This window comes from Biomphalaria glabrata, chromosome 13 (genome assembly GCF_947242115.1).
Source record: "Biomphalaria glabrata chromosome 13, xgBioGlab47.1, whole genome shotgun sequence".
NCBI lineage: Eukaryota > Metazoa > Mollusca > Gastropoda > Planorbidae > Biomphalaria > Biomphalaria glabrata.
This window is the reverse complement of record NC_074723.1, coordinates 26,087,192-26,114,450: the sequence shown is the minus strand read 5'-3', so window position 1 is coordinate 26,114,450 and position 27,259 is coordinate 26,087,192. Positions and strand designations below refer to the sequence as shown.

The window sequence follows — 27,259 nt, the reverse complement described above, 5'->3', positions numbered from 1 at the left end:
CAATCGGAGAGATATCAGCGGTCCTGAGAGGACGGTGAGTTACTTTCTTTAGTTCAATCCCACGTCGTAACAATATATATTGTGACGATGCCTATCCGTCTTGTAGTTAGTGTTGCCTGTCTGACTTTGACAGAACTACTCTGGAGATGTCTGGGTTTCTTGTGCGGGTGTATTTCAATTCGACTAACCAACGGGACAGATGACACTCACGATTAACAAGTATAGAAACGAAGTCCAAAACAGTTGAACAATTCATATAAAGGTTTAATCCAACAAAAGGCCGCAGTCGATGTCTGTCGATAAAATATGTCCTACCCTTATGAAATCCTATCACCAACTGATTAACTGTCTCTAAGTAGCCTCTAACCCAACTAAGTCATAGCATCACCAGTCGCGTTCAAAATCCGTCCATTATGGTGCTTCTCTACATAAACTAAAAATACAGGTGTATATATATATATATATATATATATATATATATATATATATATATATATATATATATACTAGCATTACCCACTGGCAAAGCCCGTTGTTTATTTTCCCATGGACCCCTCTTTTTTTTCCTTACTTATAACTTGGTACTGTGGCTGAGTCGTTTTGAATTTTGGGATTTTCGGGTGCAAGCTCCAATGGGTACCTGACATTAGTTGGAGAAAGATGAAGGCGGTTGGTCGTTGTGGTGGCCGCATGACACCCTCGTTAATCGTGGGCAACAGAAACATGACCTCAACGATATGGATTTAGTTCCTTATTATGTTTTGACACGTTTTTCTTCCACTTCAAATTCTCGGATCAAGTCGAAATTTCATAATAATTATTCATTGTCGATAACAATACACGAATCAATCCAAAAATTAATTATTTCGAACTAATAGGGTTTGTTGGACTAGTCCGTTTCGTTTCTTTGATTATTAAGTATTGGGCCGGAAGTCGCTTTTTCCCCTATATATCTTTGTATTTTTCAGTTCTCTTTTTAAATTAAACTGACATTATTATGCTAAAATTTTAAGTGTACCTGATAGAGAAAAATATTCTGCACAAAAATACGGGTAGTTGGGATATAACCCGATAGAGGCTATAAAAAGAAAAGACATGAAACGAGCGCGTGAAACTACACATTTACAGTACTTTATTTGATGAGTATTTTACCCAAGATCTGTGTTGTTTTTTTAGGACTAGCTTATTTCATGTACCCGGCATTTTCCGATACACAATTTCATACACAAAAAATTGTTGAAAAAAATTGTAGTGATTTTAAACTTTAAATGATTACTTAAAAAGGTGTTACTCTAATCAATTTTGAATATTCTTTTGTTATGAATGTCACTGTTTATTTTGTGTCTGTTCTAGTTTCTTAAATTTTTCTTGAGTAAAGGGGTCGTTTTTCTCCTAATGGGTATACCTGATTTCTCCAAGCAGCCTTTGTAAAATATTGGTCCTAAATAATGCTATGTTTATAAACGAAAAATCGCATGGCTGCATTATTTTAGTTCAATATATTATATATTACTAGGTAACTATAAATAACCGCATAAATAGACGTAAGTTTAATTTTTTTTTGTGTTAGATAAAGTCATATGGCAAATTTTGGTTTATATCCTAATTCTAAAAAGGAATAATAATAGAATTATACAGTAAAAATAATCACTAAGTTTTTCTTTTAATAGTTTTGAAAGTCTGAGTTTGTGTTTTTGCAGATGTACACAAGCTACACTATGAGTCAGTCCATCTCTTCTAATTGTTTAGAAATGAGTGTAAAAATGTAGGCTTCGATATTTTTAGCCTGAATTTAAGAAGTTACAAACTTCAAACAACTAATATATTGCCACTTCCATAAAACTTTGTACTTATAAAATAAATTTATCCAATGCTCGAAATTCTGCTTGTATACTTAGGCCCTATTTAAATCGATCCGGTATCAATGTATTAAGTAGCAATAACCCCGCAAAAAAAATTAAATGAAAGAAGATTGAGATATACATATATTTTTGTGACGGTACGCACCGGTACGGGGTACCGGCACCTTTTTTCAATGTCGGGAAAAATGATTACTTTTCTTGTAATTCAACGTTAATTGTTAATTTATTATTAGTTGAAAGTTAGGCACTCTATCACTGAATACCGGAGCCTCTTTTTTATTTTTACACAAAAAAAAAGCACTTTATATACTTTCAGCCGACATGCCGTATTATTAAAAACACCTCTATGTGAACTTCTCAATCATCTAGAGTCTTAGACAGTCATTATTTTAGACTAGATTTAAGTAGAGTCTAGACCTAGATTTAGTAGGCCTATTATTATAAAAAAAAAATAAAAAAATCAGTCATTATAGACATCATTTGCAATTTTATTATTAGGTCTAGGCATTGAAAAGTAAATCTTAAATAAGTCATTATAAGTAGAAGTATTATAATGAATTTTGTATAGATCTAGATTGACTAGATTATAGATAGATCTATAGATAGATCTCTAGTTTAGTAGATTAAGTATAGAGTATAGTATTACAGTATTATTAGATCTATGTCTTATGTCTATATCTAATAATCTAATAATTAAAAAACTTTAGTCTTTAGTCTTTATTAATATCTAGACTTTTTTCTAATAAAAACTGACTATAGGCATAGAATAGGCTAGACTCGGCAATCTAGTCTCAAGATAGAATCTATACTATTCCTAGATCTATTCGATTTTTATATATAGATCTAGACTAGCATTAGATTATAGATCTAAATATACTAATGGAGAGATGATATGAGGTGTTAGCTAATAGCGTTGCACAAGAAACAAACCTGGGTTTTTCTAAACTCTAATACTTGGTATGTAATAGTAAAACAGCACCTACCTAAATAAATCGTAACTAGCAATCAAAAACCTATATTTATTGTAATATATATAGGTCTGTGGTTGTATTTTATATAGCCTTCGTAACTTCTTCTATAGAGAAATGACTTTTGTAATTTCTTTTACTGAAAATTGGGCTATTCGCGTCTGACACATATATAATTTTTATGTTCAGCAACAAACCCTATTAATTAATTTTGTTTTATTTAGCAGAAAGGGAGATAAACCCTGTAATTTTCAGCAGTACTTAGCGGTTCCTTTCCTTACATAAGCTTTGATTGTAAAATATATTTTTTTTTCTATTTTTCGTTATTAATGCTGATGAGACTGCACTCTGCATAATTCACAAAAATCTACAGTTGAACTTAATGTGAAGTATTTAACTGAAGTATTCAACTGTTTATATTCATGCATAATGTTCCAGAACTGTTGAAGCTGTTATTCTATGATTGCTTTCAAATTACAGCAAGTCAGCATCGACCATTACCTACGCTTATTTATTTAAAAATAAATAGATAAATAAACTTGTTAACAGATGTATGTGAACCAGATTTAACCAGAATAATATGAAAGTTTTGCAGCAAAGTGTGAAAATTTAGCTTCCGTCACCGGTGGCTGTGTGGTTAAGCAATTGGTTTTCGAACCTGGGATCCTGGGTTCGAATCTCATAAATCTTGGATTTTGAATTTCGGGATTTTTTGGGCGCCTCTGAGTTCACCCAAATGGGTACCTGACAAAAGTTGGAGAAAGTAAAGGCGGTTGGTCGTTTTACTGACCACTTGGCATCATGCTCGTTAACCGTGGGCTAAAGAAACAGATGACCTTAACATCATCTGCCCTATAGATCGCATGGCATGAAAGGGGAACCTTTTTTTACCCATAAAACCTCCGCGGAAAAAGTGACTTGAACTTCTCTTTCAGGTCATAATTTGCTTGAAGATATGTTCTATGGAGATGAATCAGTTTCTGTATTTAATGGTGAACTAAGGGTATTGAAATCTGGTTCCATGTTCTTTGCTTTCATTTTCACAAATTAAGGAATCCAAATAAGTCTTGTACTTTTCAAACATTTCACTAAAAATGGTTTCACCTTTAAGCAAAGGGAAATGACAATAACTGTTTTCACTTGCTTGCTTGGAGAAATGGAATAGCTTTGCTTGAAAAGATCTAACATGCACATACATTTCATATGCGAACAACCCATTGCAATACTGTGGATGGCAAACATGAAGTCTACTCTTCTTTAGAAATATTAGTAATATAGTCACAGTCAATGTCCTTCAAAGACCATAACAATTTCTTCATTGAGATCCCGTATTTTTTTCAATACATTGCCTATGCTAAGCCAGCGGATACTACTTCTCGGAACTGCCGGTGGTTAAAACCCTTAGATCTTATAAATTACTTATTGTACTTAACAAAACACTCATCAATTAAAAATTTAACCATTTAATAAATTAGTTAATAGTAATTAATCACATAGTTCGAGGCGCGGTGGCTGAGCGGTAAAGCACTTGGCTTCTGAAACTTGACATTAGTTAAGGAAAAGTAAAGACGGTTGGTCATTGTGCTGGCCACATGACACCCTCGCTAACCGTAGGCCAAAGAAACAATGACTTTTACATAATCTGCCCTATAGATCACAAGGTCTGAAAGGGAAACTTTTTTACATACTTATTTACATAGTTTGATATCGAAAAAGGAAAGGGAAATAAATTATATTCTATTTATTGAGAGATAAAGATTTAATTGAACCGAGTTTTTTCCTTTTAGTAATCTTTGTTTTCTTTTACGTATTGTTATATTTCATTCCTTTTACACCGTTGAATTGAATAGGAACGATCCGTTTATAACTATCTCTCCATTTCACTCACACATGTTTTTTTGGACGTGAAATCTTTTTCCCCTCCCCGACCCAATAATAAATTCATCCTCCATACAATCTTTAACTTTTCTTTGGCTTCTTAATTCAACATCTAAATATTTTAACAAATTATGTTTATTTAATTCGGGACATCTTTTCCTTATTTTAAACCTCAAATAAACGGGCCGCACTTCCACTATTCCCTAACAAAGGTTGTTTCGCCCGTGATTACTGGACAAAAACTCTGCTGTAGTGCATGTATGTCGACATACAGGTCTTGAATTTGTGGTTACCTAGACCTGTCGAGATGGAGATCAGCAAGTCTGGTTTCCTCTTCTTCCCCGCAGCGGCCTGAACCGTGCAAAATATGAGCCAAAGGAAAGTGGGGAAGGGCGGTCTGGGCGCCTCATGCGCTCCTAGACTCCGCGGGCTGTTTGGGACTTGTCCCATAAGTCAAACCACTTTTTCGTTTCTATTTTTGGATTGTTGCTAGAGCATAGTAGAAACTTCCAGCCTGTTATATAGGTTGTGTTAGTCGGTACCCATACGCGGGCACGCTACCCTGCCTCATCGTGGCGCCCGTGTGAAAACGACCATTAGAGGAAGTGGTTAGGCTAAATGGGTAGCAACACAAAACTCCCGTGGGGATGCCCACGGGTAGACGAGAGTCCACCCATTGCACGGGCGGGGTTGCAAAAGAGTCCCCACAAACCTCTCACACATCCATGCGCTGTTCCTAAAGGGACCGTTACACATAATGGCGAGTCCCCCACGGTATGCTTGGTATAACGAAGGAAAATGTCGGAGGCTCCCGGTGTCCTCGGCCTTCGGCCATGTGCAGCCAAGCATGCGTCGGGGGCCAAAGGCATCGGAAATAGCAATGCTTTCCATAGGCATTGACTCGGGTCTCTCTCAAACAGAACTGTGCGTTCACACAGGTTTTTTTTTTTACTGTTTGGCGTCCAAACAGGTTTTTTTTCAAACTTAGGGCTCGAAGAGCCTTCGGCTCAGCCCTTGGACATCAACAAGTCGGTACCCACTGCATTATTGCCATAGCGTTGGTTTGTATCGTGTGAAACCATTTGGGAGGGGGGGGGGCTTTGGTCCAGGGTTATGGAAAGCCTATAGTACAGTTTTGAATTAGTGACCACAAAAATCTGTGTTGTCCTCACATGTCCCTTGCCGAGTCAATAACTTGTAAGGCTTCACAGATAGCCATAGCCTCCATATCAAAACTGCAAACAATACCACATGGTCCAAAGATTCAGCTAGTCTAGTGGCAAGATGCAAAAAAAAAAAAGACTGCATCTGGATACGTCTTCTGCATCTCCAACCACCTACTAATTTTCTAGCTGGGAAGTATTCATTCAACCCATTGTAACACCTAAAGCAAATTTGTATTGGCCGTTTGTATTTAATAAATTTAATATAAAATGTAATAAGTAAGATGTAAGAGCGATTTCTGAAAATCCAAAAGATTTGGCGTTGCTTTAACTTGAAAATTAACTCAACAACCTACTCTCGGTAATGAGATTTTGACTTGTATTGCCAAAAGGAGAAATCAGCTTGTCAATAACTTTTATAGTGTTTTTCGATTTAAACTTGACAGACTAACAGACAGTCCACACAAAACTAATAGCGGCTTTTCATCTTATGGGGACTGCTTAAAATATTTTTGACTTTTTGGAGACTTACATAGTCCCCATGTAGACGGAAGACATGACACTGCACGAACCACTATGTAATAAATTTAGTTGCACAATGATAAATTTGGTGCGGTACGAATTTTTTATAAATTGCTGTTCTATAGCACAACTTTCATGTTTATCAAATCTTTTTTGTGAACCAATGGAGGAAGGGTTATATGAGACACGGTTTCCACCCTGTCTTCACAAAAGCAATAGAAAAAAAACAACTATCCTGCTTTAGTCGGTCTCGGTTCGAGCCCCATTGATAGGTAGCCAAGCCTGTCTTGCCAATCAATTAAATCAAGTTCAAATTCTCTTGAACAATGTTGGTTTTATTAGTGAATTATCAATTTTAAATTTTTATCGAACTACCTAATAATATAGAACTACACTATATAACAGCCTACTAATTTTAATAATTTCGTTTATTGATTAGCTTTTAACCTTATATTTCTACATTCATCATATTTAGATCTCTATATATAGATCTAGAATATTGAGTGAAAGAGTTCCATTCCTAGCCGAATAGAATTCCAAATCTAGAGCTATATATGATAATAGAATTCACGAGCCACACTAATGTGTGTTTGTTGGATTTTTTTTTACAAATCTATTGCTTAGTTAATTAAGTTCTGTCATAATAACTACTATATTCACCAAAAAAAGTTTACTTTTTTTTAAAAGAAAAAAACTATTTAATATACATACAAGTGGAACATAATTTAAAACTGGAATTAATAAGTAGTTTTTCATATTATCGCCGCGTAAACTTTGATACCAAGAACACAAGAAATTTTTAATTTTTTTTTTTTTACGGAAATGTTTTTTTTTTCTTCAGGCTTTGAATAAGAGATTGACCCTTTACTAAACAATTAGATCAATTAGATAATCATTATATGACATCAGTTAGGCCAGGTTCACATCTAACTTCATCTTCACTTTTACCTAGTCCTTGGTCTTTTGGACCACAGGGGCACCACACAAGATCTGTCAACCTTCTTTCTCCATTCTTCTGTCATTTGCCTTTGACAGAAATTCATTCTGATATTCTTTCTGAAAACATTGAAACCTGCCTTTTTACCCTGGGTGGACCACTTCGGGTGCCGATTATGGTTTTGTTTCCACACAAACTGTCTTTGTAACCTTGTTTTTTTTTTTTTTTTTTTTTTTTTTTGGGGGGGGGGGGGGGGTAATAAGTGATAATAGCATTTACGATCTAAAAATATCTCTGCTGGGAGGGCTGTTTCAATAGAATTTAACCGACATTAGAATTCAAGTGCGCGGGGAGCGTCAAAATGACAGAGAAAAAAAAAGAGAACTTTCTGGCAAAAAAGAACAACAACATATAAGCTTTGGTACAAATTAACGGACGTAGCCAGTGAGTAGTACTAGTTAAATATAATTAAACATTAGAAAGTTTATGCGGATTTTATACAACAATTGTCCTTTGGAGGTTTTCCGCTCACCTCTGACAATATGTAGTAAATTTGTACATTTCTTATTAGATCTATTAACGAATATTTATAAATCCGTAATTTCTAATTACCAGTTTAGAGCAATAGCCTACAAGTCTAGAAAGTATTTGATAGTCTTCAATGTATGGCTGACTCTGTTTTAAAAGCTTGATGGTATGGTGTCTGGCTGAAAGTAGAGCCACCAACACACTCTCACTTGCTGATCCCTGTGTTAAAAAAAGCAAAAAAAAAAGAAATATTAAATTAAGCTCTGATAAATAATACAGATTGCAAATCCCTCAATTATGGAAACTTGGACATCTATTCGAAAGTATTCTATTAAAAAAACTGGACATTTTTATCGATAGATTTTACTTATTATTAGTTTATACCCGTGCTACGCTACATTTGAAATGAGTATTATATTAAAATGCTTTTCATAAAAGATCTGAAACAACCGATTTTCGTGAATGAGAAAAAGATAATTTGTTTTATTTATTAGAAGAGGGATTTCAAACATTAATACGGCGTTAGTAGATTTTTCATATGAAATCCGGAACAATTTTGGCGACGATTTGTAAGAAAATTAACGTAATGTAGGTCGATTTCTTTTTCAAAACGAAATCCGGAACATTCTCCACTGATAAAAAGTCTTTATTTATGTTTCAGCAAGAAAATTCAATGTAAAATAAGTCTAAAAAGTGATTTTCATTAATCTTTTCTAGTAAATTACTTTCCTATTTTAAAATCCTTAACAACCTTTTGACGATATTTTTGAAAAAAAAAATTGACATAAATTTGTTTTAATTTGAAAATACGAAATAATTTGATTTTGATAATTAAACTATAGTGCTGTATTGTTAAAGGACATAAGTGTAATATAAGTTAATCATGTCATTGGAAGCAATCATTTGACATAATTTATTTTTTATAAAACAATATCCGAAACAACTTTATAGTTAATGAAATAGAAGTCAGTATAGATATTTTCATTTACATTTAGCATTTATATGCTATTTGATTTGAAAAACCGGAACTTCATATTATTGATCATAAGTTTTTGCAACGTTTAAGCACGGGAATTGAATGTAATATAAGTTAGAAGAGCAAATAAATATTCGTTGGCATTGATTTGTTTTTCAAAAAAACATCCGGAACAATCTAACACAGATACTTAAAACTATTGCGATGTTTCGGAACGAACATTAAAGGTTAAATCAGATTTTTAATAGCTTTTAGTGGTTTTTTAAAATCTAAACGTGACGGACAGACTGACCAACAGGATGCGCAAAGACCTGTTTTGAAGTCGTTGTTCCTTAAGTATAGTTCCATGATTAAACCCATGGCGCATGTTGATTAGAAAATGTTTTTTAGCTCTTTATAAACAGATTCTTAAAAACTTCATCCCTTTTCAGACAAGCTGTTATGGTAGATATAATTTTTTAGAGTAAGAGACCATCACAAAATTATTTTATTTTTGATCCTACTCAAAATTATATGTTCTCAGAGATTCCAACGTTGTTGTTTTTTCTACTAGATAGGGTGTAGTTTTATGTGCTACTTGCAGATGAGGCTACATTTCCGCATTAACCCTAACCCTAACCTTAACCCTCCCGCTAAAACATAAAAAAAATCTCACATGTTACCCCGTTTCTCATTGGCACTTTTATTTGCTTCAGCAAAGTCCGAAATTCCGACAAAATAAATCGTCATTATTTTTTATTAATGTAAAAAGAAAATATTGAATATAAAATTCATTTATTGTTTATATTTTATCCTATAGTGCATTAGGTTAAGCTAAGCGCTAATGCTTCGTTTATTCAATGACAAGGGTAATTTATAATCATGTCAAAACATTTTTCCGATCTGTCTCTAACACATTGATTTCTAGAAAAAGAATAGAATTTAGTAAGGACAGGGATTCTAGACTATGTCTAAATACTAGTACGGACTTATTTGAAAACTTGGTCTTGAATGTAGATCCAGAAAGTAATCATTTTAGAAGTTACGCTGCAAAGACTTTCTTCTAAGTCTATAATAGCCCAATAGTTTTACTCGAAAGAAGCAATGTAAAACGTTAAGACGTGAGCTGTGGTTTTCTATAAGCCTACTGTTGTGGGGACTTTCTATTCTAATTGCCATGTACAATTACATTGAGAACTGACAGAACGAAAAAGCAACTCTTCGGATTGATAGTCTATACCCGATCGTTCATTTTCGTAATTACAAAAATATTCCCAAAATGACTTCGGGTATATATACTTCCTTAACAAATTATTCATCCGAGCGAGGCACGGTCACCTGATATTTCTATATTATCTGGGTTTAAATTCTAGATTTATTTCTGTAAGTTGTAGCGTAGACGGTAGATCTATAATGACTACTAGATCTAGACTAAATAGTTGTATATCTAGAAGTGTTTTTTTAACCATTTAGTTAAGGCAGTTAAACTGAAAACCTATTTAGATTTCAAGCATAGATGGGACATAATTATAATACTTATATTGCAGATTTTCCTAGTTTGAATTTATGAGGAAGTGCTACGAAGCGCAGGGTGCCAGGACATCCTCTGAGTTATCAGCAGCAGACGTCTTGGCTGGCTTGGCCACTTTCGTAGAATGATAGTAGGTCGACTTCCACAAGACATTCTGTATGGCGATCTAAAAGAAGGCAGGAGAGCCGCTGGTCGCCCACTTTTACGTTATACGGAAGAATGCAAACACGACATGAAGTTCTTCAAAATCGACATTAGCAGATAGGAAAAAAATGACACTGGATAGAAACTTATAGAATGGCACTCCAAACACAACTGACAACATTAGAAAAGGACTGCGAAAATAACATAAATGAGCATTGGGAAATAATAAAGCATGCGATCAAAAGAACAGCAGAAGAGGTAGTTGGATTTAAACAAAAGAACGAGAAAATAGGGTGGTATGATGATGAATGCAGACAAACTATAGAAGAGAAGAACAATGCCCGAATGATAATGCTACAGAGAGAAACCAGGAACACTAGACATCAATACAATGAAGCAAGAAGAAGGGCCACAAAAGTTGTAAGAAAGAAAAAACGGTAATGGGAAAAGTCCAAGATTACTCAAATTGAGGAACTATCAAAGGAGGGAGACATGAGAGGAATGTATATGAAAATTAAAGATGAAAAGAACGGATTTCAAGCTAGATCACACATGTGTGAGAACAAAGATGGTCAGCTTATTACAGAAAACAGCAGGGTCATTGAGAGATGGGCTGAATACTTTGAGGAGATCCTAAATACCACTGAAGATGGAGACAATGGAGAATATGAACTGCCTCATTGAAACATCAGAAATAATTAGGACCATGAAGAATCACAAAGCACCAGGAGGGGACCAAATCACAGCAGAACTAATTAAATATAGAGGGAAAGACTTACATTCCCAAATACACAGACTAATATCAAGAATTTGGGAAGAAGAAGTAATACCAACAGAATGGGAAACGGCTCTTATAACCCCAATACACAAAAAAGGATCCAAGTTAAAGTGCTGTAATTACAGAGGAATCTCTCTACTAAATGTGACTTATAAGATACTGTCTAGGCTTATAACTAAGAGACTTGGAAAATATTCAGAAGAAATCTTAGGTGACTACCAATGTAGTTTCAGACCCAACAAATCCACAAACGACCACATCTTCACACTAAGATGTATACTAGAAAAATGCCATGAATACAACATACCAATCCACCAACTCTTTATATACTATAAAATGGCTTATGACAGTATCAGAAGGAAATACCTATATGACACACTACAGGATTTTGGAATACCCAACAAGCTGACAAGACTTATACATATGACATTAAACAACTCAAAAAGCAAAGTCATAATACAAGGAGAACACTCACGGGAATTTAGGATTAAACGAGGATTAAGACAAGGAGACGCACTTTCCTGCATGCTTTTCAATTTAACACTGGAGAGAGTTATAAGAAATATACACATAAACACAAGGGGAACTATTACTAACTACTTCAGGAGAGAAAACGTGGGTCCACAACCAGCAGGGACGATATACAGCCAACCTCTACAATACCTTGCTTATGCCGATGACATTGCCTTATTGGGTAAAGAAACCTCTGACATCGCTAGAGCCTTCATACAACTAGAAGAAGCATCTCGACCAGCAGGACTTGAGGTCAATGACAGTAAAACCAAGTACATCACAATGACAAGAGACAATCAAACAGAGAGACAAAATATCAAAATCAAAGACCACGAATTTGAAAACGTCCAAACTTTCAAATATCTAGGAAGTACTATTAATTTCAAAAATGACCTACTAACAGAAATAAAGGAAAGAATAGCAGCAGGCAACAGGGCATTTTATAGCACCCACCATTTACTTAAGAGCAAAATGATTTCAAGTAAAACCAAGAAAATAATATACAAAACTATAATAAGACCAGCGGCAATGTATGGAAGTGAGACCTGGACACTGACAGAGACATCTGAAAATTTACTTAACACTTGGGAAAGAAAAATTCTTAGGAAAATCTATGGTGCCATACAGGATGAAACAGGGTGGAGGACACGCACTAACCATGAGTTATATCAATTATATGAAGACCCACCAATAGTGAACAAAATAAAAAAGAACAGACTACGTTGGGCAGGTCACCTTGAAAGAATGTCAGACAACAGAGGGGCGAAAATCGTATACAGGCAAAAACCAAAAGGCAGGCGACCCAAAGGCAGACCCCGAATGCGATGGATAGATGACGTGGAAGCAGATCTGAAGCCGCTTGGGGTTAGGGTGTGGAGACGAAAGGCCCAGGAGAGATCTGAATGGAAGGATGTGTTAAAGCAGGCCAGAGCCCTCCATGGGCTGTAGCGCCACTGGGATGGATGGATAGAACCACCAGTCAGAAGGCTAGAGTGGGGAGGGCAATAGATACAATCACCCCCTTACCCCACCGAATCGGTTAAGATACTAGAAGGGGAGCGACATAATATAAAAATTATATTTTAATTCATCTAATTTTGTTCACAAACTATGATTTCCACATAAAAGTAGGATTTTGGTGGGAAGGGCAATAGAAATATTCGACCCCCTCCCAATCGACCAACAGGGGAAAGACATAATATAAAGATCAGTTAAAACATCAATAACAAGTTTTAATCATATAGATATTTAATTTATTCTGTTAGCAAGTTGTGATTTCTACAAATAAATTGGACCGTCCACCCCACTCGAAAGTTTATGACAACCTATATTTAGAGTAGGATGATCAAAAATATAATCTTTTTATGACGATCTCTTACTCTAATAATTTATATCCACCATAACAGTTTGTCTAGCATGGATGAAGTTTTTAAAAATCTGTTTAAAAAGAGGCAAAAAAATTTCTAATCAACATGGCTAAATCGTGTGCGGTCGAGGCGTAAAATCCTTCTTTGTATCAACATTTTCTTTTGGCACTACAGGATGCGCAATAAAATGCGCAAAGACCCTGTTTTGAAGTTACTCTTCCTTTAGTATAGTTCCATGATTAAACTATATAATGAATACGGTCTCCAAGCGGAAATACACACTGAAGTATAATTCAAGATAAAGATTGTCTAGACCTCTAACCAAAATTAAATAATTTTTTATTATACTTAGAAAAATTATAACAGTTAATCTAGCGTTCTAAAACTTTCGCCAATTAACTAGTAATTCTTTTTCTAAGATATACATCAAATTTCAAATCTCTAGAAAAATCCTTTTAGCCCTTTTCAAAAACCGTGTCAACCCGCCTAGGTTTTTTGACTAAAGAAAAGTTAGTTACCGGAAAAGAGGAATTCTAAAATGATTTCTGATATTAGAAATATGAATAAAGTAAAATATGTATCTGTATCTTACCTGAATAACACCGCCACCTTTTCCACTGGTGTGTAAAAACTGTTTAGGCAATCCGATCATCTTACCTTGAGATAGAGGCAACAAAAAAGTATGAGATACTTTGTGTTGAGAAATTCAAAAACAATAATTGATAGTGAAGCAAGTAACTTAAAAACTTTTTTAAAGACGATTTCTCCTTTATACATCTGACCAACCTTTGTAAGAGCGATTTTACCCTTAATAAATAATGAAAGCTTTGATTATATATTTTATTTTACTTCAGATTCTGTCTAGAATGTAGATCTATATTATCTATATGGATAAATATTCTATAGTCTATTACTATGAGTCATTACTCATACTCACTCGTACTACTTATATATACTTATAGATAAGATATAGGGAATATACAATTCTAGATCCAAATCTAGATTCTCTATTTAGATCTATATTGGATTCTATATTTTTCATTAATATTTAGACGCGAAGACAATCCTTATTGTATATTATTATGTATTAAAAGACATAGATATAGAATCAGGATCTTTATACTGATTTACTGTTTCTGATGTGCAACACTACTGTCTACATTACAGCCATTGCCCATCAGTCTACTCGTTTATTAGTTCTATTGATCACTACTCAAATGTTATAGATCTAGATATAGGCCTAAACAACTAGTAGTAAGAAGGATTATTAGCCATTCTAGTTGGATCTATTTTCTTTTTTCTTTACTCTCACACATGCCAGGATGTACCAAACGGATTTGTTTCTATTGTTCACAGTAGCTATCAGAGATCTAGATCTAAATATTATGGTCTTAACTTTTCTCTAAGTACCAAAGACGTGCACGAAGTGCTCTAAATGTTACCATTCATTGTGTGGATTCAGATTTTTACCCAGATACTGCCACAGTATGTTCTTATCGTTTTCAAAAGAGGTTGTACCTAGTGCCAGAAGCTTTATTAATACACTAGACAGATATTACCCGCTGCCCGCGGGTCTTAACTTGCGTATTACTGATGTAGTCACTGATATTGTGCATAAGAAACAATTAAAGAAAATAATAATGTTATAAGTAAAGCGAATGCATGAATTCATGAATAAAAAATATTATGAATGGAGGTAAAAATAGCTAATTGACCTGAATTCAATTTTTTATGAAAACATTTGCGAACGAATGTAGATCTATGTAAAAATGCTTTAGAAATTTTTTTTAATGTTAATTTGATTATCATATGAAATGAATGGACTATAATTAATATGTTATGTATTTAATTATAAAACTATCTTTGCGAAGAGAAGTTGTATCATCTTAGAGTTGAATTAGAGTTTTAGAACTAGGAATATAGAGATGTGTAACATTTCGCGTAATGTCAAATGAAAGAATGTTAGTCAGGAATTCTAAATTCGCAGATATAAGGAACGAATTTATGTGAAAATGCACTTGAAACACACATTTGAAGCTTAATTTTATTAAATAATGAAATCAATAGACTATAGTTTGTATTTTCATGTGCAAAAGCGTAGTTTCTAAAATTAGATCTAGATCCTTTCGATCTTTTCATGTAAATATGTTAAACATAGCCTAGATCGATGAAGTTATAATGCTTTCATAGAGTTGTTCCACTTTTTTTTTTTGGAGGGTCTTAAGAAAATATTAATGTTATAAGTAAAGCGAATGCACGAATTCATGAATAAAAAAATATTATGAATGGAGGTAAAAATAGCTAATTGACCTGAATTCAATTTTTTTATGAAAACATTGGCGAACGAATGTAGATCTATGTAAAAATGCTTTAGAAAAAAAAATTGAATGTTAATTTGATTATCATATGAAATGAATGGACTATAATTAATATGTTCATGTATTTAATTATAAAACTATCTTTGCGAAGAGAAGTTGTATCATCTTAGAGTTGAATTAGAGTTTTAGAACTAGGAATATAGAGATGTGTAACATTTCGCGTAATGTCGAATGAAAAAATGTTAGTCAGGAATTCTAAATTCGAAGTTATAAGGAACAAATTTATGTGAAAATGCATTTGAAACACACATTTGAAGCTTAATTTTATTAAATAATGAAATCAATAGACTATAGTTTGTATTTTCATGTGTAAAAGCGTAGTTTCTAAAATTAGATCTAGATTCTTTCGATCTTTTCATGTAAATATGTTAAACATAGCCTAGATCGATGAAGTTATAATGTTTTCATAGAGTTGGTCCACTTTTTTTTTTGAGGGTCTTAAGTTTGTTTTATGGCTACAATACATACACTACGGTCTAAGTTAGTACCCAAGAAACATTTCAGCCAAGATTTACCATGATTGGTCAAACGGTTTTGATTTCTATTCGTAACATACATACATACATACATACATATATATGCCTTACTTTCTACTTTATAATATAGATTTATCAGTAAGTTTTTTATTTAATTAATAATTTATTTTTAGATGGCATGTAGGTCTATTTTAATTGTTAGAATCCATGTGCTGTTCTATTTAAAGCTAATTTTCTAGGTGAATATTAATACACTCTTGTTGTTATATTGTAAATAAAAGTTAATGTATTGTCTTAAGCCTGCGCATAATATATTTAAAGTGATAATTCGCTCATGCAGGCAAATACCACTCTTTACACTATAAATGCCGTCCACAGTAGCACAAAAGTCTGAGATGGCTGTGAACAACAATAGTCCTAGGTTTTTATTTTGGAGTTTAAATCTCCTAGACTGGCTACTGAGCCCAGTGTGCCCAGATGCTGAATTGCAGATTTAGTTAAGCTTCATTACTGTAAATAATAAGTAGTAGATTCTTGAAAATAAAACTTTCACAATCTACATCTAGACTAGGTGGAAGTGAGGCCCTCTAGTCTCCAAATAGTGTCTACTTTGTAACACTAACGGATCCAGAACTTTGAAGGGGGGGGGGATTTTTCCCAAACCCTAACCCTAACGCCCAGTAAACCCTAAGCCTATGCATAAACGTGCGTACAGCATATATATATATATATATATATATATATATATATATATATATATATATATATATATATATATATTGTTACGAATCTCACTATCCAGGCTCTCTGCAAACTGCACCTTACACCACCAACTTAAAGAACTTGACAACTCAGGGCTCCAAAATAACGTAACACTTTAATAGTTGAATAAATCTGAGCCAATACTGTACAATTGACACCACGTAACACACGACTGTACAAATATCTCCCGATAACACCGTACCGCCGTATCAACTCTTGCACTGGCCTCTACGTCTCGTTCCGGGCTTGCACTGGGTTCAACAGTTCAGAACTGACTTCACACACTGGGCTCGTTGTGTTGGACTCGATAACAGACCAAGATCAAGACGCAGTTCGTCTCAACTGTACTTGACAGTACTCCGCACTGAACCGTCGTAATGCTCCGTACAGAACCACACCGTTGAACTGTGCTGTAGTCGACCGGACTGTATTGGACAGGGCTGTAGTGAACCTTCTGTCGTGAACCGTCTTGACAGCGACACCTCCGCTATTATATAGGGTCCCTGCTGGCCTTCTAGAACCGGGCAGAACGTCGCTCGACCATTCTGGGTGGTCAGATGACTACATTCCTCGTGACGCTCCTGAGCTCTGTTCACGACGCCGATCCTTCCCGAACCGTCATGTTGACACTCGTCTCGGCTGAACGTCGTAACTCGTCACGGTTGACCGCTCGTCTAGCGCTGGCCTGGGGCGATTTGTGTCGGCTGACTACACACACTACACCAATACCCGCATCTGTGCCACCACCAGGTTTACAACAATATATATAGATATATATATAATAATATATATAGATATAGATATGTGCGAATAAAATAAAAGCAGTGTTTCTCAACCTTCGGCGAAAAAAAAAAACAACCAAAAAAAAATAAAAATAATGTTGAGACCTTTCTCTTGATAGTTTGGGGGTTTGCGGAACCTCCCCAGTGGAGTTCGGTACGAAGCCCCGACGCCAAAAGCGTTTTCTTGCATTCTTCACTGCAGAAACGCATTCTCGTGACATCTACAGCTCATTATTCATCATATTAAAAAGGACCTTTTGAATAATGTTTTACTTGAAAAATATTTTAATATGAAATTACAGGCCCTTACTACATTGCAATAAAAAAGGTTTGAAGATACCCCACATATTTAGATTAAAGCTTTGAGGATCGCCGCCGAAAAAAAAAATTATTCCAAAAAGACTATTATTTAACAAGGTTACAAAGACAGTTTGTGTGGAAACACAAACTCAAAATCGGACCCCGAAGTGGTCCACCCAGGAAGGCTTCAATATTTTCAGAAAGAACACTCGAATGAAATTCTTTCAAATACAAATGACAGATAAGAATGTAGAAAGAAGGTTGGCAGATCTTATGTAGTGCCCCAGCGGATCTGTGACAGGTTTTCGCGTGTGACGTGTGTTTGGCTTGTTTAACGTCTAGGGGATGATTATTTTTTAAGCTATCACACACCGACCTATCAGCATATAAATCGGGAGCAGACAATCAACTAGACAAGCAATGAAAGAGAGATACAAAAGTTAAATTTGAAGAATATTTATTTACATAAATATTTACATAGAAGAATAAAAGGGGGAAGGGTTTGCATCTATCTCTAATCAATACTATATTTAATCATCACTCTGGCACTTTAATAAGAGAGTATGTCACTTTGTCTTCTGAACTTAGCTGGTTGTCCTGCTTTGGTCGCAGCTGGCTGTGTCCTAGCTTGAGGTTCTGCAGCTGGAGGTGGCGCTCTAGCGGGTAGAGGGACGCCGGTGATTCAGTTCTTGAGGAGTCTCAATCCAAAGTTCTGATATCTGTAGTGGGCACAGCAGAGCGGGTGGCCGGCTACCGTGGGCACAAGTGTACTGCGGGCAGAACTGATCTGCCGTGGGCAGCGTAGTTAGCAGGATAAGTCCAGTGAGTTGCGTAGATTTGGCGAAGCTATGACGTCTCGCACAGACGCGTGGTCTATAGGGACGTCGTGCCTAATAGGTTGACAAGTGGACTGTCAAGTAGGCAGGCAAGTAGAGCCGATAGCGCCAAGTAAATAGGTGATCATAGAAAGCAGTAGACAGGTGATCCAATAAATAGTGGAGTATATCCTAGTAGGCAGGAGATGATACTCAATAACAAATAGGCAGACACCTGAAGGAGGCTGTGAATAAATAAAGACAAGTTAGGACATGTCTCTCATGCATCTTGTCGATGCCCTCGACTGAGGTGCATTCGTCAGATTGGAAAATTGCTTTTGAGCAAAATGGGGAGATGACAAATGGGATTTGGAAAATAGATGGCTGATAGTAGCAATATAAAATGTACATAAAAGGGGAAATAATAATAAGTGGAAAGAAGAAGGGGGGGGGGGAAGGACGCTGGTCAGCGACCATGACGCTAGTGTTTACACATGGCCGTCGGCCAAGAACAATGGAGCGCGATTGAATGGAGAGGGTGTCCGTTGAAGGGGCGCAACTCTCGTCAAATTAGAATGACTAAATTGGAGATAATTCACATATCTTCTCTAAGCGCAGTATTAGTGCGCTAGTAAAATTATCAAGGCGGTCATCCGAGATAAAGGGAATAAAATAAGATATAAAATAAGATATACACGGTTGCATCAACGATCAGTTGAGCAACGTAGCATTAATAGACTAATGCAACACATTAATATATACATATGCCATGTTTATGTTTTCTACTTACGACAGTGAGAAATGCACAATGCACGAATTAAATATAAATGAAATAAGCAAAATACACATGATAATATCCAGTGAGAAATATGCACAAAGTAATTAAGTGGAACTGTGATTAAGTTCGTCTTACCACCAGGTATTCCTCGAAGAGTAAGAATGTATGAAATAGGCGAGACTCGACTGTTCAGCGAGGATGAGAAATGAGAGAGTGTCTATCCCGCCTTATTCTACCTTATAAAGATCTGGAAGAGGTGGGCGGAAACAGGAAATGTCCTAGGCTAAGGATTATCTCTCACGTGGGTGAATTTGACTCGAGATGGGAGTCGCACCTTGGAGTGTCGAGGGGCATGTTGATCCGAGCGATCTCTTTGATCAAAAAGAAACGTGGGAGAGGGGGGGGGAAGAGTGATTTGTATTCCACCCAAGGTGGAGTCAACTGCGACCGTCAGACATCCGGCGGGTAAGACCAAAGAGACTGTGTTTATCTTTTTCCGATCAAGGGGAGATAAGTGAAAGCCGTGGCCTAGCTATCGCCAAGGTTGTGGACTAAGTCTAGCGAGTAGAGGAAAAGGGTAGGGTTGGTAGTGAAATCGGGACTAAAATGGGAAATAATAAAATAATAATAATAATAATAAATAATAATTAATGCTGTGATAAAATTGAGTGACTCTGACAGCAAGCTTTTGACTAGTCACAGGATCAAAGGATAGGTGAAAGTGAATGTAAAGTTAGATGTGAACCTGGCGCAACTGACGTCTTCTAATTGATCTAATTGTTTTGTAAAGGATCAATCTCGTATTCGAATCCTCAAAAAAAAAGACAGTTCATGTGTGACTATTAATTAAAGAAGAAAGAAAATGCAGTTTATAACATTATTAATAGTCTTAAATTATGTCTAACTTATAATGCATACTAAATATATTTTTTCTCTTTAAAAAAATAGTAAACACTGTTTGAAATGATTATACTTTGTATAACATAACTTAACAATAAAAATATAAAAAATAAATGTTTTGACAAAAAATTTACAACCGTTTGCATAAATGTGTTAAAAATATGGTGAACAGTTACTTCCCCTATAAAAAACCTCAAGTGTTTGAGTGTTTAATAGTTAATAGTTCTAAAAGTGGTGTATTTTTATGAAAAAAATGCTAGTATAAGTGATTTAAAAAATTAGATTTTTTGCTTTCAGAAAAGAAAAATGGTAGCCGTTGCATCAGAACTTTGAATGGTCTAAAATATTGTGATGTCGGATTTTCACTATCTTTTCTAGTTTACGAGACCTAAACGGGACGGACGGACAGACCGACAGACATTTCACACAAAACTAATAGCGTCTTTTCTCTTTTCGGGGGCCGCTAAAAAAGCTCATTTGTAAGTGATACATTTTGTTCAATAGGCCTATTTGTAGCTTTGTTTTGTTACAGAACTATAATTCAAACCTCTAAACAAAAACTTCGGAGTGGGGGGAGAAATTAATAGGACTAATTAGATTCTACTCTAACTTTTCTTTTTTTTTTTTTTTGCATTTTTATGATTCAAGCATTAATTGTGAGCTATAGTCCAAATTTATTTAATTAGAAAAATATCCGATTGAGTAAAGGTTGGAAAAAGGCGACTAGCAAAATAATATTTGGGTTTAGAACACATCTCAATCGTTATTCATATGCTGAAAAAGTTCGTATGAATTCTAAATTTTCCAAAGCAAAGTCTTTGTTTAAAAAAAATATGATAAATTCATGTGAAATTACATAAACTTTGTCGCCATATTTGACTGTTTTGTTTTAAAACATCATGTTTTCATTTGAGAAGGAGTGGGAGCTTTAGAGTGAAAACGATTAATCTTCGCTACTTTTTATAATTTCTGCTAATGATTGCATTTGGCATTAAAGAATAGGGGTGGGCGACTCGATATAAGAATTATATTTATAGCATAAATAAATTATATTAGTGACAGATTTTTAGCGGCCCCCGTAAGGGGAAAAGCCGCTATTAGGTTTATGCAAAATGTCCGTCTGTCCGTCTGTCACACTCTCGAAAACTAGAAGAGATATGAAAAATATTATTTCACCATTAAATGCGGCTTGAAAAGTTTAGGTGCAACGGCTACTTTTGGTTTTCTAAAAGCAAATCGTTTAATTTATAAACTTAATTATGCAAGCGATTTTTTTCTAAAAGAATTACGTAAATGTAAGGGAGGCAATGTTACAATATGCTAACAAAGAAGGGCAATCTTTTGTATATTTTTAGTATCACTAAGTAAAATATATTTATAAAATGTACTTGAAATGTTTACAAGAAATATAAATAATTGTTAAAGGTGTTTTTTTCTAATCAACTAGCTGCTAAAATTAAAAGAAAACATGTATGTTTGTTAATAAAGGCTTAGAATGCACTTTGTATGTAAATACCACGAACAATTTTTAAAATTGACTTTTTATGCAGCGACTTTCGTGTAGTAGCATATAGCCCGGTTATGACATGGTGCTACGCCAATTTCTTAAACTTATTTTAAAAATCAGATTTTTTTGTTTAGTGCCCCCATCAGAATGAAAGAAGCTTATTTTTGTGCGTTTTGTCTGTTGGTCGGTCTGTCCGTCACGGTTAGATAAAAAAAAAGCTAATTAAATTTTTTTAAACAAGCAGATTTTATTTTTTATTTTTTGTTTAGTGCCCCATCAGGATTATTTTTGTGCGTTTTGTCTGTTAGTCGGTCTGTCCGTCACGTTTAGATAAAAAAAAACACTTAAAGGAATTTAAATTCTGATTTAACCTTCCGAAACATCTCTTTAGTTTTAAATATCTATAATACATTGTTCCGAATGGTTTTGTAAAAACAAATCAATCAACAAATGTCTGTTTGCTCTTCTTATTTATATTATATTTAATTTCCGTGCTTAAACGTTGCAAAACACTTTAACAACATATGTTCCGTTTTTTTTAATGTATATAGCATAGTGTTATAAACCTGGTGGTGGCACAGAGAGGGGTAGTGGGGTGTGTGTAGTCAGCCGACGCAAATCGCCCCAGGCCAGCGCTAGACGAGCCGTCAACCGTGACGAGTTACTACGGTCGGCCGAGACGAGTGTCAACATGATGGTTCGGGAAGGATCGACGTCGTGAACAGAGCTCAGGGGCGTCACGAGAGTTGTAGTCATCTGACCACCTAGAAACGTCGAACGGCGTTCTGTCCGGTTCGAGAAGGCCAGTAGGGACCCTATATAAGAGCGGTGGTGTCGCAGTCAAGACGGTTCGGAAAAGGGGTTCACGACAGAAGGTTCACTACAGCACAGTTCAACGGTGTGGTTCTGTACGGAGCATTACGACGGTTCAGTGCGGAGTACTGTCAAGTACAGTTGAGACGACTGGCGTCTTGATCTTGGTCTGCGATCGAGTCCGACACAACGAGCCTAGTGTGTGAAGTCAGTCCTGAACAGTTGAACACAGTGCAAGCCCGGAACGAGACGGAGAGGCCAGTGCAAGAGTTGATACGGCGGTACGGTGTTATCGGAGAGATATTTGTACAGTGTACGTTTTGCCAATTGTACAGTATTGGCTGTTATTTATTCAACCATTAAATTGTTACGTTATTTTGGAGCCCTGAGTTGTCAAGTTCTTTAAGTTGGTGGTGTATGGTGCAGTTTGCAGAGAGCCTGGATGGTGAGATTCGTAACAATATAAATGCTGAATGAAAATCTCTATTTTGAATTATATTTCATTAAATATAAAGTTGTTCCTGAAATTGTTACATAAAAAATAAATTATGTCAAATTATTGTTTGAAATCGCATCATTCACTTACATTACACTTATATTCTTTGAAAATACGTCACTATAGTTTAATTATCGATATCAAATCGTGCCGTATTTTCAACTTAAAACAAGTGTATGTCAAATGACTTTTTTTTTTCAAAAGTATCGTCAATAGGTTGTTCAGGATTTTAAAATAAGAAAGTAATTTACTAGAAACGATTTTTAAAAATCACTTTTAGTGGCCCCTGTAAGGGGAAAAGCCGATATTAGGTTTGTTAGAATTATTTTACGTTTAATTTTTTTGCTGAAACATAGAAAAAGTTTTTAAATCGGTAAAGAATGTTCCTGATTATGTTTTGAAAAAAAAATCGACTTACATAACAGTAATAATCTTACAAATCGTCACCAAAATTGTTCCGAATTTTATTAGAATAATCTACTAATGCCAAATAATTGTTTGAAATTCCTCTCCTAACAAATAAAACAAATAATCTTCTTTTTTACAAAAATTGGTTGTTCCGGTTTTTTATGACAAACATTTTAACTCTATTTATTTAAAATCGCCATTCTATCTTACACTACTATTAATTTTCTTGCTTAAACGCTCCAAAATCTAATTTTATCTTAATATTAAGTTCCGGATTTTTAAGGAAAACAATTTCATAACACCAAAGTATGGTATGAAAATCTCTACACAAGGTTATGGTACAAATCATTTTTATACTAGATCATTCCAAAAATTTAATTAACGGTATTTAATTCATCTGAGATTCTCTCTCTCTCTCTCTCTCTCTCTCTCTCTATCAATTTCAATAGCTTTAGTCTTCTTTTTTCGATATAAACATGACGGACTGACAAACTGACAGAAAAACGCAAAAAAATGCGGATTTTATTCTGATATATATAGAGAGAGATAGAGGTCACACATCTTTAAATGAAATACTATAAGAACTCAGTTTCGTCTATATTTATGTACCCTCGTTAGCTCTCTCTCTCTCTCTCGTGTCTAACTATATAATAGGCCGTGTGACGTCATGTATTTCTGTTCTTTTACGTCACATGGAATGAATTCTTTAAATCAAATGTACTTAATAACTCGGTGCACTAGTTTATTAAAGCTCGCCAACGTCTCGTATTGTTAAAGACATTTTTAGTCTAACTAGGCCGTGTGACGTAAAGGATTTTTTTCCTTTGACGTCATATGGAATGAATTCTTTAAATGAAATGTTCAAAAGAACTCGGTACACTAATGTTTATTAAACCTCGCAAACGTTCTCGTATAGATGAAAACACATTTTAGTCTAACTAGGCCGTGTAACGTGGACTAAAGGATTTTGTCTAATCTAGATTTTTCCACTAGATCCGTATTAAATAAATCTAGTTTCATATTCTAATTGAAATTATTTTAGATTCTAGATCTAGAATTTCTAGTTCTTGTTAAGAATTATATACACTAGATAAAGATCTAGAATTTTAATTTCTAGATCTAAATCGAGACTTAAAATGTAGATTTTGATTTCCATGATTTATCGATGGTCCCTGGTTCAACCCCTTCCTGCGGGAGGTTTGGGCTAGTAAGTAAACTATCTTTAACTGAAGGAACATCCGAAACATGTAAAACAAACAGACACATAACCCGGGACCGTCGAGATAATCAGTTCAGCAGGCTAACGCGCGACAAGGCATTGCTCTTAACTTAATAACAATCTGGTTACAAACTAATAGCCTATTATTAATAAAGAGATATATTACACATTACGGCATGGCATCTACGTGATATGTACAATGTGTCACACGAGCAATTTTAAATAATCTTTCAGCATTGATTTGTAGGGATGTAGATCTACATAACTAAACTTCTGATAAAGGACTCTTAAGATATATATATATATAGATCTAAAATCTAAATTTTGAATAATTTGAATGTAATTTAGATAAGATTTAGGCCTAAGTAAAATAAAAAAAAGCCTAGATAAACAATAGAATGAACGCAACATTAGATTTAAAAATAGAACAGGGATCCTCTTTTTGTTAAAAATAAACGGTTTGCAGTTAGAAAACAAAAAGTACCTGTTGATTCTAAACTTTGCAAGCAACAACGCATGGTGAAATAAGATTTTTCAGTTCTATTTTTGTTTTAATCTGAGACGGACAGAGGAACATTTTGCACAAACCTAATATCGCCTTTTCCCCTGACGGGAGCAGCTAGAAAAGCAAGATGCTAACCTGCACGTGCCAATACAATCAAAAGAAATCGCAATCTGGAACACACTGATCCAGACCATATCACTGAAATGCGTCAAACTTAACTTATTGACAGAGAACAGCTAAATATTGATATAGCTTGACTGCAAGAAATTAGACTGGCAGACAGTGGATCTCTTACAGAAATAATTATACATTTTACTGGCAAGAGAAACAAGAACAAAACCACAGAATATGTGGCGTTGGGTTTGCCTGCATTGCGATGTTCCCCATAGGCAATGGAAGAGTAGTACGCATAAAACTTGCATACCTGCAAGGTAATGTAAATATCATTTCTGCCTACTTACAAACAGGTTCTTCCAAGCTTTGGAGGAGGTAATTAAAATCATCCCAAATAGCAAGCACCTTTATATTAATAGAGATTTTAATGCCGACATTGGTGCTGATAACGAAGCGTGGCCCAAATGGCTAGGTCTTCATGGTATTGCAAAGATAAATGATTGCGGCCAAAGGCTACTTGAGTTATGTAGTTCTCATGAAACAAACACATACTTCTCTGGTAAGGAATGTCACAAAGTCTCTTGGAAGTACCCATGATAAAAAAGGTGGCACCAGCTTGCCATCTGCATCACTTTGGGGATGGATGAAAAAAGTATCATTCACATCCGTTTACACCATAGCGCGATTTGAACTTTGACAATTCGTTAGTGAAAACTGCGTAAAAATACTTCTGAAGAAGGCTTATACTTCCAAGGACTAAGTGAATAAACGTTAACCATGTTGGTAACTCAGAGAAATCTGCATTCGATATGTAAAGAACAAAGCCTCTATACCAGATGGAAGAAACTAAGAGATGCAATCTACAGCTCAGCATGTTCAGCCTTATATTTTCAAACAAGCAAAAGTGTAAAGGTTTTAGGTTAATCTTACAAGGAAGGAACCTTGCATCGAAAGAAAAAAAATCTGCACACCTCGCTCACAAGGTAAATCCTATCCCAAAATCTCATCAAGCTCTCAAAAGTCCTATAATGAGGCAAAAAAAAGCTTAACTTTTGGTGGGATTCCTACAACAAAATGCAAGAAAGTCTGTCCTTAGTAAAGCTCTGTTTGATGCCTAAAAGCTGCCCTGGTACTACAGGGTCTAAACATGCACCATTCTCCCCAAATCTGGGGAAAAACTTACGGATCAAACCTAGCAGCTAGAACGATGGATAGAACACTACATCGTGTCTATACCACATAGATTTCGCCAGGGAGTGATGACATTCTAGCGAAAGTATTAAAGGACATTCAAACACTCTTTCTCTCAAAAATCTATAATCTCCTCTGCCGCTGCAGGGAATCAGACCTTGTCCACAGGACACGCGCGATACAAATATAGTCACAAATCACAATATATACAAACACTATTCTCAGCATATTTTGCCAATTTTAAGTTAGAGTGACATCCAGGTTGCAAGTGATAGCTTCAAGAGTTTATCCAGAGTTTTAATGTGTATTAAGGAATGGTAGATCCACTACAGACGGCAGGAGAAATTTAGAGAAAGAGAGAGACAGACAGAACCCTATACATCGTTTTTGTTGATCAGAAGAAAGCCTTTGAATAGTCAGAAGAAATGGCCTTTTCAAACTCTTAAGAAAAATAGGATGCCCTCCCAAACTCTAAAAATTCATTGAATGTTTTCATGTGAAAAAAAAATGTAAAGATACATTTAATGGAGATCCTTTAAGGTCAGCAGCGGTGTGTGCTCGCACCTACTCTGTTTGGAATATTCTTTTACTGTCTACTGCATTATGCTTATAATGAAATAAATGAAGGTGTATTTCTTCATTCAAGATCTGCTGGAAAACTCTTCAATG

At 35.1% G+C, this 27,259-nt stretch overlaps 1 protein-coding gene across 1 annotated transcript in view; it reads right to left on the bottom strand.

The window, feature by feature from the left end:
- Positions 1-27,259, bottom strand: part of LOC106074500 (aromatic-L-amino-acid decarboxylase-like) — a 198,292-nt gene that overhangs the window by 109,721 nt on the left and 61,312 nt on the right. The window contains exons 5-6 of the mRNA XM_056007390.1: positions 13,739-13,803; positions 7,943-8,077 (exon numbers count right to left, since the gene is read on the bottom strand). Coding sequence (XP_055863365.1) covers positions 7,943-8,077; positions 13,739-13,803 — 200 coding nt within the window. The remainder of the gene's footprint in view (positions 1-7,942; positions 8,078-13,738; positions 13,804-27,259) is intronic.